This window comes from Eretmochelys imbricata, chromosome 2 (assembly GCF_965152235.1).
Source record: "Eretmochelys imbricata isolate rEreImb1 chromosome 2, rEreImb1.hap1, whole genome shotgun sequence".
Lineage (NCBI taxonomy): Eukaryota > Metazoa > Chordata > Testudines > Cheloniidae > Eretmochelys > Eretmochelys imbricata.
This window is the reverse complement of record NC_135573.1, coordinates 182,641,856-182,656,989: the sequence shown is the minus strand read 5'-3', so window position 1 is coordinate 182,656,989 and position 15,134 is coordinate 182,641,856. Positions and strand designations below refer to the sequence as shown.

Genomic DNA, 15,134 nt, shown 5'->3' with positions numbered 1-15,134 from the left:
TAGCATTTCAATGACTGCATGTTGTAAACTGCATTGGGATGAAAGATGTGGTCCCCAAAATTATATTATGAGGAAGAAGGAGGGTATTAAGATGGTAAGAGAAAGAGGAGAATGGAAGAAATGAAGAGAATCAAGGAAGCTGTCATGTACCATAGGCCCATATTTGAGTGTGAGGACAATGTAGTTACAGCAGGGATGAATTTGCTCCATTGTGATTTGTACATCCCAAAATGGGGGTGGGGCAAAATTTAAATTTTGACCCCAATCTGCTTAGACAACTTCCTTTCATTTTTTTTCACTTTCTCTTCTCCTCCCTCATCAGCTCCCATTAAGTTTCACAGCAAGGTACTTAAGCACAGGCTTAATGCTGAACACCAAGTAGTCCACTAACTTCAATGTAGATACATGCTTTAGTACCTTGCTGAACTGGGACCTTTATTTCCCTCATCCTTGAAATATCATCATAGGTATAGAAACTTCCATGCCAAAGCACTTCACAACCTGCATGAATCCAACACTACTGAGGTGCCATGACCACTTGAGTTATGCCAAGGAAAAATTAGGCCCAGTGTGAACAGATTTGTTTGTAGGAAATTATGTTTATATTTTATATACTGTAGGGGAATGTTTACAATTTTAAAAAAATCTGTTTTCCTTGATATCTTATTTATCTAATTTGAGTCAAAACAAGTTGTATTTAAATTTTAAAAAAATCCCTTAGAATACTGAATTTAAACACAACAGCCTCATGATGTTAACTGAAATCACTCAGCTCCTTTTCACTGTGCAAGGTGAATGAAATGCAAAAAGTAAACAGACAACCTAGAAAAGTAAATTAGATTTTAATACCATGACCCAGAGAATGAGGTTTATTCCTTTTTCAAGATTCTTGTGACACTTTCTGAGTGTTAATGTGTTTTTTCCTCAGAGTTTGTCTGCTTATGAAGCCACGAGATGTTGAGTGGCTTGTCATACTTAGCCAGTCATCCATAGCAGACATGCCAAACCCGTGAAAAAAACCAACAGAAATTGGGTTTGTTTTTGGCTTAATTTGCTTATGAGTTGCTTGTTGACTTGTTTTTGGCTTGTAGATTTTTCCTTCTTTGGCTTGTAGCTTGTTGTAGTTTGTTGCTTCATTTTTTTTTTATCAGTTCCCAGCAAACAGGGGCAAGGGGGGGAGAGAGTCGGGGTGCACGGCGAGCCCACCACAGTCCCAAACTGCATACTGGGGGGATCTAGTCACATAGATGTTGGGGTTCTTCAGGATTGGCTTGTTTTGGCCTTGTTTTGAAATGGGATTAGCTTGATTTTTGGCTTATTGTGAAAGTCAGGGTGCTTATTTACCACGTGAAAGTTGGCAACTGTGATCCATAGTGATGACTTTTGAATGAAACCAACCACATGTGGTTCTGGGGTTTAGGTCAGGTGCTCAGACAGGGGTACCATCCCTGGCTCCACCTGTCATGAGGGTTTCTGGGCTGGGAAGACTGGGTGAATATGGAAAGCAGACCCTCCCTGACCCAGCTTACCAGGGCCTGGAGAAGTACTGCTGAGTGCCCTCAATTTCCACTGAAGTCATTAAGAGTTGAATGTGCTCAGCACTTTGTTCAGTTTGAATACATACATGAACCAGTATATGTTTGTCTGCAATAACACACGATAATATGCTTTCACTCCAGTGAGAAAAAAACTCTGATTAATACAATTCATTTAAGATTCTTCTGTCCGACCCAGGTAACTATATATGTTTTATGCATAATTGCTATTTTTAAAGTGTCAGATATTTCATTTAAAAACGAGATAAAAAGCCCTCTTTCAGTCTGAATAATCTGTTATTTTAAAATGCCGATTTTTGCAAATAAATTATTTCCATCAGGAGTGCCTGTTTTAAATTAGACCTTCTTTTGGCTTTTTGGCATGTCTGTTATACCCACTTATATGCTCTGGACCTGATTCTCATTTACACTAAAGCTCATTTATAATGTTCTGGCAGCATAAAGGGGCCTTGGAGTGGTCTTAATTGTAATTTATGTTTTTGTGTAAATGAAAATCAGGCCACCAGTATATTCACCTACACAGTGATAAGTGGATGCAGGGAAATCTATGAGAGACTAACGAATAGATTCCATTATAAGTTAAATAACTTCACACATCACTTCTGAATTTAGTCCTAAGAGTACAGCAGATGAAAATGAGAGGGGTAAAAATAGGATAAAGATTTTTAAATATCCTTTCTCTTAGTAATAAAAATACAGCTGTATATTATATTTTGATGGATACTATTATTCAAAGAAACGTAGTAACTACAATTGGCCTGGCTGAAACTTCCTCAAATGGCCCTACTGTTTGTTCTTACCTCCAATCATCCTTTGAGAGGTTAGACAAAATGTTCATCTCCTCGTCATCTTGCAAAAGGCGATAGGCTGCACTAACATGGTGATTTTCGAGCACAGATCGGTCATTGTACAGAATGGCTGAATCCGACCTAGAATTTAAAAAAATGTCAAAAAAGTTATGTTTCTTTCCATTACGTGTCAGTCTCACATTCAGAAATATTACTATGATTCACAATTACAGACTATATATTGATATTTTTAAAGTAAGTGTAATGCTTATTCATTGCTATGTAGCTGGGGGAAACATTAAAACCAATGGTTGAAATTCACCTCAGGGAAAAAGCCTTTAAAAACCCCATTCACTGCTTAAGACCCACCCAAATACTGTGTTAAAGATTTAAAAGGAGTGCTGAGAGACATTTGACTGCTAACTACTTCATAAATATCAGTCATTGGGTTAAACAATGAGGCTTTTGCTCAGTTCTTACTAAAGTCAAACTCTTATTTTGTGTGAGTTAGGGATTGCAATATTGGTCCCCGTATTATTTTCTGAATTGATTATTTTAAACAAGGAATTCATAGCGCAACCACTGACACCAACAGACCTCCTGCTGAGAACACCTGACCTTTGACACAAAGGGAAACATTTCCAAAGGCACACAGAGCAGTTTGGTGCCCAGCTCTTACTGAAAGTCAGGGGAAGTTAAGATGCCTAACTACCTTTTGTGCCTTTGAAAATCTCCCCCAAAAGAGTTGTCTGCTTCCAAAATGGCACTGGTCTATCCAAGTTCTTGCCCACCTAAATGTCCTGCAGGGCTCTCCAGTGTTTTCAAATATGGCTACCACAACAATCGTTGAAGCATTATGAACACATTCTATTGCTACAGGCATGGCACTCGGCAGGGAGAGGTACTGGCGAAGGCTGCTGGTGTGTAGTTTCCAGTTCTTTGAGATTTATTTATGAATATCTATTTTCTGTTTGATTCATTCAATGAAATGTTGGCTTCTTCAAGTTGAAACAAACAGAAGAAGAAGAAACATAACCAAAATACCTCCAAACCATTCCAGCATGGCCGACCATTTATTTAGCAACTGGCAGCTTTATGAAATATAAGTTATTCGTCCAAATTCTCTTCTAAGTGGCTTCAGTGTAAATCTGAGGTTACTCTATTTGAAGTCAGTGGAGTTACTCCAACTTTATGCTGGTGTAACAGAGGAATTTGTCCCAATGAATGGAAGACATTCATGATCACAAAATATAGTATAAGTGGAAGAAACTGAGATATAATTCTTTAACCATTCTACCTATGTATATATTAAAAGAAAACACAAAACAAAAAAGAGTCCCAGAAAAGTCGGGTATAGACAAAATTAGCATTCTTCCCTCCCTTCCTTAAGTAATTTACAAAGGCCTCACCGTGTCTGAATGTGAAAGTTGTTGGTGGTTCCAGTGTGTTCATAGTCATGGACGGCAGCTGCGAAGATCATAGCAAAGATCTCCAGCTCTGTCAGCCAGTGCTGAAATGGAGATTATAGAGCAATCAGATAAGCTGTCATTTTCTCAGGCATTAAGGCTTTCATCTGTTAAGGCAAACTTTCTCTTGCTGACAATACACACGGCACATTATTGACTTTTCCCTACAGCCTGTCAGCTGTTCCAGAGCAAACTTCTCCAGCTCCTACATGAAAGCTGAACCATTGTTTTTCCTCAAGGTGGATCTAAATAAATTAAACCCTGGCAAAATATTTTAAATTTTTTTGACACTAAAAAGGCTGAAGCAAGGGGAGGAGAACATTTACTTTCTTTAAAAGGAATACGAGCAAAAAAAAAAAAAGATGCAAGCTCAAGAAAGGGAGCGTTTTCTATTCTGAGAGAAACACAAAACCTAATGATGCATGTGCAAATATACACACAATATAAAATACACATGCAATCAGCTATGTTAGCCTAGAATAGTGATGTTACAAGCCTCAAATACACTAGGACTTTGCTAATTCCCAATGACTAGGAGACCCTTTGCGAATTACTGAATTATGTGTATTGACTAAAAGGCAAACACATGCAATATTAAAGCAAGAATATAGCATCACAAAAATGTAATTCTAGTTGTTTATTTATAATTAATTGAAAAATATTGAGAAAGTCATGGGGTAACATTTTCAAAAGCACCTAAATGACGTAGGAGCACAAGTCCCATTTTTCGAAGTGCTTAAATCAATTAATCATTCTGTGCCTCAGTTTCCCCACCTAACAACATGCACCTACCTCCAGGAGTGCCATTAGGATGAAAGTAGTTAATGTTTGCATAATATAGTGAAAACAAAACAATAGATATTGTCAAAACTACTAATATAATTAAATAAATCTGCAGCTTGGAAGCAAGGATAACCCTAGATTTTGAGTGCCCTACAAGTTGGGTGATCCCTCAACCTCTGCATACTCACAGCACCCCCACCGCTGGCCATCTCCTGTGTGCCTGTAACACCACTCCCCTTCTGTGGTAATCCTGACCCTCCCCCACTGGCGAAGTTCTATAGCCTCTACTGCCCTAAAGCTGGCGTACAAAGTCAGATTTCATCCTAAAAACAATATCAGATGTCAGCAGTAAAATATTTTGCCCAGCTCTAAAAATCATCATCAGAACTGGCACTCTTGTTCATAGAGATTAAGACTGGAAGGGACCACCAGATTATCTATCCTGCTCTCCTGTATATCACTGGCCATCAGCACCATCCGGCACCCGCACACGAAACCCAACAACCCAGATTAGACCAAAGTATTATAACCAATGAGAGATTAGATTATGATATGCCACAGGCAGAGACAAGAAGGGACCGAGGTGCACCAGTGCCCAAGTCCACTGCTGTCAAGGTTCCTCCCCCACTCTGAACTCTAGGGTACAGATGTGGGGACCTGCATGAAAAACCTCCTAAGCTTATCTTTACCAGCTTAGGTCAAAACTTCCCCAAGGTACAAAGTATTCCACCCATGGTCCTTGGAATAGCCGCTACCACCACCAAACTAATACTGGTTACTGGGGAAGAGCTGTTTGGACGCGTCTTTCCCCCCAAAATACTTCCCAAAACCCTGCACCCCACTTCCTGGACAAGGTTTGGTAAAAAGCCTCACCAATTTGCCTAGGTGACTACAGACCCAGACCCTTGGATCTTAAGAACAATGAACAATCCTCCCAACACTTGCACCCCCCCTTTCCTGGGAAATGTTGGATAAAAAGCCTCACCAATTTGCATAGGTGACCACAGACCCAAACCCTTGGATCTGAGAACAATGAAAAAACATTCAGTTTTTTACAAGAAGACTTTTAATAGAAAATAGAAGTAAATAGAAATGAAGAAATCCCCCCTGTAAAATCAGGATGGTAGATATCTTACAGGGTAATTAGATTCAAAAACATAGAGAACCCCTCTAGGCAAAACCTTAAGTTACAAAAAAGATACACAGACAGAAATAGTTATTCTATTCAGCACAATTCTTTTCTCAGCCATTTAAAGAAATCATAATCTAACACATACCTAGCTAGATTACTTACTAAAAGTTCTAAGACTCCATTCCTGGTCTATCCCTGGCCAAGCACAGCATACAGACAGACACAGACCCTTTGTTTCTCTCCCTCCTCCCAGCTTTTGAAAGTATCTTGTCTCCTCATTGGTCATTTTGGTCAGGTGCCAGCGAGGTTACCTTTAGCTTCTTAACCCTTTACAGGTGAGAGGAGCTTTCCCCTGGCCAGGAGGAATTTCAAAGGTGTTTACCCTTCCCCTTATATTTATGACACGCCCCCCAAATCTCAGCTAGGGTGAAACACTGGCTGGGATTTCTTCCTGGAGCTCTAGGAAAAACAGAGTTAATAAGACACATGCATCTCTAAATATACTACCAAGTACATAAAGACTAACAATATTTTCCACATCTTAAGGACGATTTTAACCAGTTGATTCTGGGAAACTTTCACGGGAGAGTGCATCAGCCACTTTGTTAGAAGCTCCTGAGATGTGTTGGATGTCGAAATCAAAATCTTGGAGAGCTAAACTCCACCGAAGAAGCTTTTTGTTAGTTTCTTTGACGGTGTGAAGCCATTTTAGTGCAGCATGGTCGGTTTGCAGGTGGAAACGCCGTCCCCAAACATATGGGCGTAGCTTTTCCAGAGCGTAGACAATGGCATAACATTCTTTTTCAGTGACTGACCAGTTGCTTTCCCTCTCAGACAGTTTTTTGCTGAGAAACACTACAGGGTGGAATTCTTGATCAGGTCCTTTTTGCATTAAAACTGCTCCCACACCACGCTCGGATGCATCTGTGGTTACTAGGAACGGTTTGTCAAAGTCTGGGGCCCTTAGTACAGGGTCAGACATGAGTGTTGCTTTAAGCTTGTTAAAGGCCTTCTGACACTTTCCGGTCCACTGAACAGCATTTGGCTGTTTCTTTTTGGTTAGGTCTGTCAGTGGGGCAGCGATTTGGCTGTAGTGCGGTACAAATCGTCTGTAATAACCAGCCAAGCCTAAGAAGGATTGAACCTGTTTCTTTGACTTTGGGACAGGCCACTTTTGGATAGCATCCACTTTGGCCTGTAGGGGGCTGATAGTTCCTTGACCCACCTGGTGTCCAAGGTAAGTCACTCTGTTTAGGCCTATTTGACACTTCTTAGCCTTAACAGTTAGTCCTGCCTCCCTTATGCGCTCAAGGACTTTTTGTAGATGTTCCAGGTGGTCTGCCCAGGAATCCGAAAATATGGCCACATCATCAAGGTAGGCGACTGCATATTCTCCTAATCCCGCTAGGAGACCATCTACAAGTCTTTGGAAAGTGGCGGGTGCATTTCGCAGCCCGAAAGGGAGTACATTAAATTCATACAGCCCGAGATGTGTGATGAAGGCTGACCTTTCCTTGGCAGATTCATCTAGCGGTACCTGCCAGTACCCCTTTGTTAAGTCCAAGGTAGAGATGAACTGGGCCCGTCCCAGTTTCTCTAACAGTTCATCTGTGCGTGGCATTGGATAGTTGTCTGGGCGAGTTACAGCATTTAGCTTATGGTAGTCCACGCAAAAACGTATTTCCCCATCTGGTTTGGGAACTAGAACCACTGGAGATGCCCATGCACTTTCAGAGGGGCGGATTACACCCATCTGTAACATATCCTGGATCTCCCGTTCTATAGCAGTTTTAGCTTGAGGAGACACCCGGTAAGGTTGGACCCTAATTGGGTGAGCATTACCTGTGTCAATGGAGTGGTATGCCCGTTCAGTCAGTCCTGGGGTGGCTGAGAACGTTGGCGCGTAGCTAGTGCACAGCTCCTGGATCTGCTGTCGCTGCATACGCCCAAGGGTCATGGAGAGGTTCACCTCTTCCACACCACCAGCACATTTCCCTTCGTAGTAGACACCTTCAGGCCACTCAGCATCATCTTCTCCCTGGGCTGTAAACTGACAAACCTTTAATTCTCTGGAATAAAAGGGCTTTAGAGAATTAATATGGTACACCTTAGGCTTTCGGTTGGAGGTGGGGAATGCTATGAGATAATTAACAGCTCCCAGGCGCTCCTGGACCGTGAATGGCCCTTCCCACGATGCTTCCATTTTATGGGCCTGGAGCGCCCTTAAGACCATGACCTGGTCTCCTACTTTGAAGGAACGCTCTCTGGCATGTTTATCATACCAGGCTTTTTGCTCTTTTTGAGCATCCTGTAAGTTTTCTTTAGCAAGGGCTAAAGAGGTTCGGAGGGTGTTTTGTAGGTTGGTTACAAAGTCCAGAATGTTAGTTCCTGGAGAAGGTGTAAATCCCTCCCATTGCTGCTTCACCAACTGCAATGGCCCCTTAACCTCACGGCCATATACAAGTTCAAATGGGGAAAACCCTAAACTGGGATGTGGTACAGCTCTGTAGGCAAAGAGCAACTGCTGCAACACTAGGTCCCAATCATTGGAGTGCTCATTTACGAATTTACGTATCATGGCCCCCAAAGTTCCATTAAACTTCTCCACCATGCCATTTGTTTGATGGTGGTAAGGAGTGGCAACCAAGTGATTTACCCCATGAGCTTCCCAAAGGTTTTTCATAGTTCCTGCCAGGAAATTAGTCCCTGCATCTGTGAGGATGTCGGAGGGCCAACCTACCCTGGCAAAAATGTCTGCTAGTGCCTGGCATACACTTTTAGCCCTGGTGTTGCTTAGAGCTACTGCTTCCGGCCATCGGGTGGCAAAATCCATGAAAGTCAGTATGTACTGCTTTCCTCTGGCTGTCTTTTTCGGAAAAGGACCCAGAATATCCACAGCTACTCGCTGAAATGGAACTTCAATGATGGGGAGTGGTTGTAGAGGGGCTTTGACCTGGTCTTGGGGTTTTCCCACTCTTTGGCACACCTCACAAGACTGGACATAGGTAGAAACATCCTTGCCCATTCCCTCCCAGTGGAATGACCCCCCCAAACGGTCTTTGGTCCTGTTCACCCCAGCATGGCCACTAGGGTGATCGTGGGCTAAGCTCAAGAGCTTGGCCCGGTATTTAGTTGGAACTACCAACTGTCTCTGAGGATGCCAGTCTTCTTGGTGTCCACCAGAAAGAGTTTCCTTGTATAAAAGTCCTCTTTCTACAACAAACCTGGATCGATTAGAAGAGCTGAGAGGCGGTGGGTTGCTCCGTGCCGCTGTCCAAGCTCTCTGGAGGCTTTCATCTGCTTCCTGTTCGGTCTGGAACTGTTCCCTTGATGCTGGAGACATCAGTCCCTCATTGGATTGTGGACCTAGGCTTGGTCCCTCTGGAAGCAATATAGGGGATGGAGCTGTTTCTGTTGACTGTGAACCGCTCCCCGCTGGTGCACTATGTTGGGATTCAGGCTCCGGCTGAGCCTCTTGTGTAGGGTTATCGGCTGCTGCCAGTTCAGGTTCAGTGGGGCCCTCTGGTGTTGAGGTTGCAAGTACTGGATTCAGTGCTGACACAGGGTCTGGTGTTGGTTGTTCGGCTGGTTCCGGTTCTGGGACTGGTTCCGTCTGGGTCTCTGGGACTGGATCCACTACTGCTGTTGCAGACATTGGCCTAAGGTCCAGGTCCATCACCTCTGACTGGGTCCTGATAGCAGTTTCCGGAACAGAGCTAGGCCTCACGGCTTGTTTAGCCTGGCTGCGGGTGACCGTTCCCACCCTCTTGGCCTGCTTCACATGATTGGCCAAGTCTTCCCCCAACAGCATGGGGATGGGATAATCATCATAGACTGCAAAAGTCCACATTCCTGACCAGCCCTTGTACTGGACAGGCAACTTGGCTGTAGGCAAATTGAAAGAGTTGGACTTGAAGGGTTGAATCGTCACTTGGATCTCTGGGTTGATTAAATTGGGGTCCACTAAGGAAGCATGGATAGCTGACACTTGTGCTCCGGTGTCCCTCCACGCGGTGACCTTCTTCCCGCCCACACTCACAGTTTCCCTCCGCTCTAAGGGTATCTGGGAAGTATCTGGGCCTGTGGACCTCTGGTGTGATTCCGGTGCAATGAACTGTAATCTGTTGGGGTTCTTGGGGCAGTTGGCCTTTACATGCCCCAGCTCGTTACATTTAAAACATCGTCCAGCTGACGGGTCACTGGGGCGAGGAGGGTTGCTGGAGAACGGGGTGGCAGGACGATAAGGGGTCTGGAGGGTTCTTTGGGAGGTAGGTGGGGCCTTGGGCGGCCCCCGGTAATAGGGTGTGGTCTGGGGTGGTCCCTTCTGGTCTCCGCTCCAACTGCGACCAGTTTTCTTCTTCTCTGCCACCTCCACCCATCTGGCTCCAATCTCTCCTGCCTCGATTACAGTTTTGGGTTTCCCATCTAGGATGTATCTTTCTATTTCCTCAGGAACACCCTCTAAGAACTGTTCCATTTGCATTAGGAAGGGCAAATTTACTGGAGATTCAACACTTGCTCCTGATATCCAGGCATCCCAATGTTTCACAATGTGGTAGGCATGTCGGGTAAATGACATGTCTGGTTTCCACCTTAGGGCTCTGAACCTCCGACGAGACTGCTCGGGTGTTATCCCCATTCTGACTCTCGCCTTGGATTTAAACAGTTCATACTTGTTCATGTGTTCTTTAGGCATTTCAGCTGCCACCTCAGCTAAGGGTCCACTGAGCTGCGGCCTCAGCTCTACCATGTACTGGTCAGTAGAGAGGTTGTATCCAAGGCAGGCCCTTTCAAAGTTTTCTAGGAAGGCCTCAGTATCATCGCCTGCCTTGTAGGTGGGGAACTTTCTGGGATGGGAAGTGGTACTTGGAGAAGGATTACTAGGGTTTGTTGGGATATTCTGCTGAGCCTTTATCTTCTCCATCTCCTCCACATACTTCCTCTCTTTTTCCTTCTCCTCCAGTTCTTTGTCCCTCGCTTCCATAGCTCTCCTGTGAGCAGCCGCTTGGTGTTGTTCTGCCTCCCTTTCTTGTTCCTTCTTCAGCCGCATGAGTTCTATCTGTCTTTCATGTTCCCTTTGTCTTTCCTCAGCCTGAAATTTGGCTAATTCCAGCTGTAGTCGAGCTGAGGATTTGGTCATTCTAACCTCTCTGTTTTTAACTAACTTTACACCCGAGGTTTAGAAATAAACAAACAAAACTTGGCTGTAAAATTTTGTTGTGCTGGAATAGAATACCTATTCTCTGATAGTGATTGTCAGCCTACAGAAAAAGACAATTCCCTTGTCTCTGCTCTGGGCCCAACTTAAAGCAAAAAACCTCCAACTACTTGGAAACCTGCTTACCCAGCCCAAAGAAAAAGCAAATGGGTAGAACACACACCCCCTATTTACTTTTAGGAAGAAAAGAAAAAAAAAAAACCTCTGGGTTGGAAGACTGTGAATTTCCCTGCAGGAGTTAAGTACCCTGCCTCCAGGCAAAGAAAACCTGCAATTCACAAGATAATCCCCTTTTGTCTCTGCTTGGCCACAAAGCAGACAAAACAATCTGCTTTCAGTTTCAACTGCTTTCTGGACTTCCTTTCCAAAGGAAAAAATAATTTCTTTTTAAAATCTGTATTTCTAGTTCAAAAAATCTCAACTGGATCTCAAAATGATTTCAGGTTAATCCCACCACTATGCCACCATGTCAAGGTTCCTCCCCCACTCTGAACTCTAGGGTACAGATGTGGGGACCTGCATGAAAAACCTCCTAAGCTTATCTTTACCAGCTTAGGTCAAAACTTCCCCAAGGTACAAAGTATTCCACCCATGGTCCTTGGAATAGCCGCTACCACCACCAAACTAATACTGGTTACTGGGGAAGAGCTGTTTGGACGCGTCTTTCCCCCCAAAATACTTCCCAAAACCCTGCACCCCACTTCCTGGACAAGGTTTGGTAAAAAGCCTCACCAATTTGCCTAGGTGACTACAGACCCAGACCCTTGGATCTTAAGAACAATGAACAATCCTCCCAACACTTGCACCCCCCCTTTCCTGGGAAATGTTGGATAAAAAGCCTCACCAATTTGCATAGGTGACCACAGACCCAAACCCTTGGATCTGAGAACAATGAAAAAACATTCAGTTTTTTACAAGAAGACTTTTAATAGAAAATAGAAGTAAATAGAAATGAAGAAATCCCCCCTGTAAAATCAGGATGGTAGATATCTTACAGGGTAATTAGATTCAAAAACATAGAGAACCCCTCTAGGCAAAACCTTAAGTTACAAAAAAGATACACAGACAGAAATAGTTATTCTATTCAGCACAATTCTTTTCTCAGCCATTTAAAGAAATCATAATCTAACACATACCTAGCTAGATTACTTACTAAAAGTTCTAAGACTCCATTCCTGGTCTATCCCTGGCCAAGCACAGCATACAGACAGACACAGACCCTTTGTTTCTCTCCCTCCTCCCAGCTTTTGAAAGTATCTTGTCTCCTCATTGGTCATTTTGGTCAGGTGCCAGCGAGGTTACCTTTAGCTTCTTAACCCTTTACAGGTGAGAGGAGCTTTCCCCTGGCCAGGAGGAATTTCAAAGGTGTTTACCCTTCCCCTTATATTTATGACAACTGCAATGACAGGGAAATGATTAAATGAGATACACCCAGATAATTCTGGCAAGTGACCAGTACCCACATACTGCAGAAAAAGGCAAAAAACCCCAAGGTCACTGCCAATTTGACTGGGGAAAAAATTCCTTCCCAACCCCACATATGGCAATCAGTTAGACCCCAAGCTTGTGAGAAGGAATCAGCCAGTCAAGCACTTGAGAGAGAAAATATTGATGTCACTTCAGAGCCCTGGCCCTCCCCACTCAATGTCCCATCTCCAGCTGTGGCCATCCCTGATGCTTCACAGGAAGAAGATTTAAAACAAAATCCTAGCATACATTTGGGGGTGGGGAATCCTTTCCTGACTCCTGCAGGTGGCTGGCTGAAACCCTGAAGCATAAGCTTTAGGAAGATAAGACATAAACCAGAAGTGAGTCCCAGGGCTGCTGAGCCCTGCCCCCTTTTATCACAAGCAATACCATCATACAATTATACTCATAAATGTGTCCAGCTTCTGCTTAAAGCTAATTAAGTTGTTTGCCCCCACAACTACTGGGAGGCTGTTCCAGAACTTCACCCCTATGATGGTTAGAAACATTCTAATTTTCCAGCCTGAATTTGTTCATAGCCAGTTTATATCCATTAGTTCTTATGCCAATATTGTCCTTTTGCTTGAATAGCTCTTCAGTCTCTCTGGTATTTACGAAGAGCAATCATATCTCTTCTCAGCCTTCTCATCCAGTCTTCCAAGCTCGTCCAGTCTCCTCTAATAAAATAGACTATCTGTTCCCCTGATCATCCCAGTAGTTCTTGTTGGCAGTTTTATTCAGATGGACAAGGTGTGAACAGGCATGGAGATTGAACTACTCTCTTATTCCCTTCCCCGCCCCTCCCCCCCATGTTCCCTCCAGAATTAGAACAGAGTTGGAAAATGCTGGGGGTTGTGAAGGTTTCATTGTCTGTATGTTGCTGTGTCTGTCCTGAGGATAAACAGCATTTACTATTGACAAGGAAGATGACTTCAAGCAACATGGAGGATAGGTCCATCAATGGTTATTAGCCAGGGATGGTGTCCCTAGCCTCTGTTTGCCAGAAGCTGGGAATGGACAACAGAGGATGGACCGCTTGATGATTTCCTGTTCTGTTCATTCCTTCTTAAGCACCTGGCATTGGCTACTGTCGGAAGACAGGATACTGGACTAGATGGACCCTTGGTGTGACCCAGTATGGCCAGATAACCTTAAGTTACATCAGGATGGCCAGACTGCTGGTTCTCTAGGAAGTAGCATGCAATAGACCCACACTTCAATTCTCCAGACGTGGTCTTTCATTTCCCAAATGGAGGCAGTTTGCTCAGCTCCTGGAGTTCCTTCTCTCAGCTCTGTTACTACTCTGATGTAGGTGGAGAGTCATTAAACAGGCTTGAAATCCCATCAGGCCCTCCATGGTCAAACAAGATCAGCACAATGCAGGGTTTTGAAATGGAGAGGAAGGTTACTGAGGACAGGAGTAAAATGCTATTTATTGAGAACACCCACAGAAAACACAGCCTAGGGTTACTACAGAAGAACAGTGGATGGCAAATAAAATTCAACGTAAATAACGTATAGTTAAAATAGCTCTGTGAATAAAGGGGAAAAATGAAACCTTTAGTAAATGATCAAAAGTTTTCAGTCCCCACTTCAACTACAACCATAATAAAGAAAATAAAGATGATGCCAGGCAGCCGGCATTTAACAGATGCAATCTCCATCCAAGTGGAGATATTACCTTTTACTTGTGGACTTCATCTTGCAGAATGGGGCTAGCTTTAAAGAACAAAGCCGTTAAGAATGATTGAGAAAGCAGCAGGGCTCGCCCATGTGGGGGGAAAGCAGGAGGGGGAGAGAGCAAGGAAATGTGAATGTTTTTCATTTCTGAAGGGGTGACAAAAAATGATCCAGAACAAACTCTTCAAAGATGATGGAAAGAAAGAAATGAATCAAAGAATGAGCATTGGATCCCAAATGGGGAACAAAGAAAGGGAAATGAGGCATGGCTGTCGTTCACAAAGGCATAATAAACATGAAGAATCAACTACTAAGAAGAGCCACTAGAGTCTAAACAAAAGACTCACTGTGTGCATAGGGAGTGAGAACAAGAAAAGACTAGATGAGCTTCCCAATACAAAAGTGAGTGGAATGAATTGCCAGGAAACACAGGAAAATGACACAAAGAAGAGAAGGATGGAGATAATTAGCGTATTCCTTTTCTCAGAGTTTATGTTCATTCATTCCAAAGAAGTTATCAGTTTCAGATCGCATATAGTCATGATGATCGGCTTATTAACCATAAAAGCCAGCAGGTTTTTTCTCCCCATTTGGTTCAAACACAAGTGTCAGAGAAATCTTATGCTTCAGCAGTTTAACAGCTCTGCCCTATGAAATGTGCCATTATCAAAAATTGCAGAAGTACAGAAAGCGCTCTCATCGTTTACGGTTTGCATATAACTGTGTGATTGCACAAAGAGATCACACAGTAATTCCCAATAATTATCAAGATTAATCAGATAATATTCATAAAGGGGAAAAAATAATTAAGTCACACTTGAACAACAGAGGTAATTAAAGAAAGGAAGAACGAGAGAAAAACAGATATCTATGCAGTGCAACTCTTAAAAATATTTCTAAGTTGTGTGCTTGAGTATTTATTCTCTGAAATATAAACATTAAAAAAATCCAGTATTAACTTTGTACATCAAAATTAGGATAATACTGAAAATATTATACTGCCTTGATATATACTGATGACAGCTCTTCACCTCGAATATTGTG

At 43.1% G+C, this 15,134-nt stretch overlaps 1 protein-coding gene across 3 annotated transcripts in view; it reads right to left on the bottom strand.

The window, feature by feature from the left end:
* The window catches only part of PDE1C (phosphodiesterase 1C), a 505,580-nt gene that overhangs the window by 85,344 nt on the left and 405,102 nt on the right, over positions 1-15,134 (bottom strand). For all 3 annotated transcript variants that reach the window (XM_077809239.1, XM_077809240.1, XM_077809241.1), the window contains 2 exons: positions 3,754-3,854; positions 2,357-2,485 (listed from right to left, as the gene is read on the bottom strand). In XM_077809239.1, coding sequence (XP_077665365.1) covers positions 2,357-2,485; positions 3,754-3,854 — 230 coding nt within the window. The remainder of the gene's footprint in view (positions 1-2,356; positions 2,486-3,753; positions 3,855-15,134) is intronic.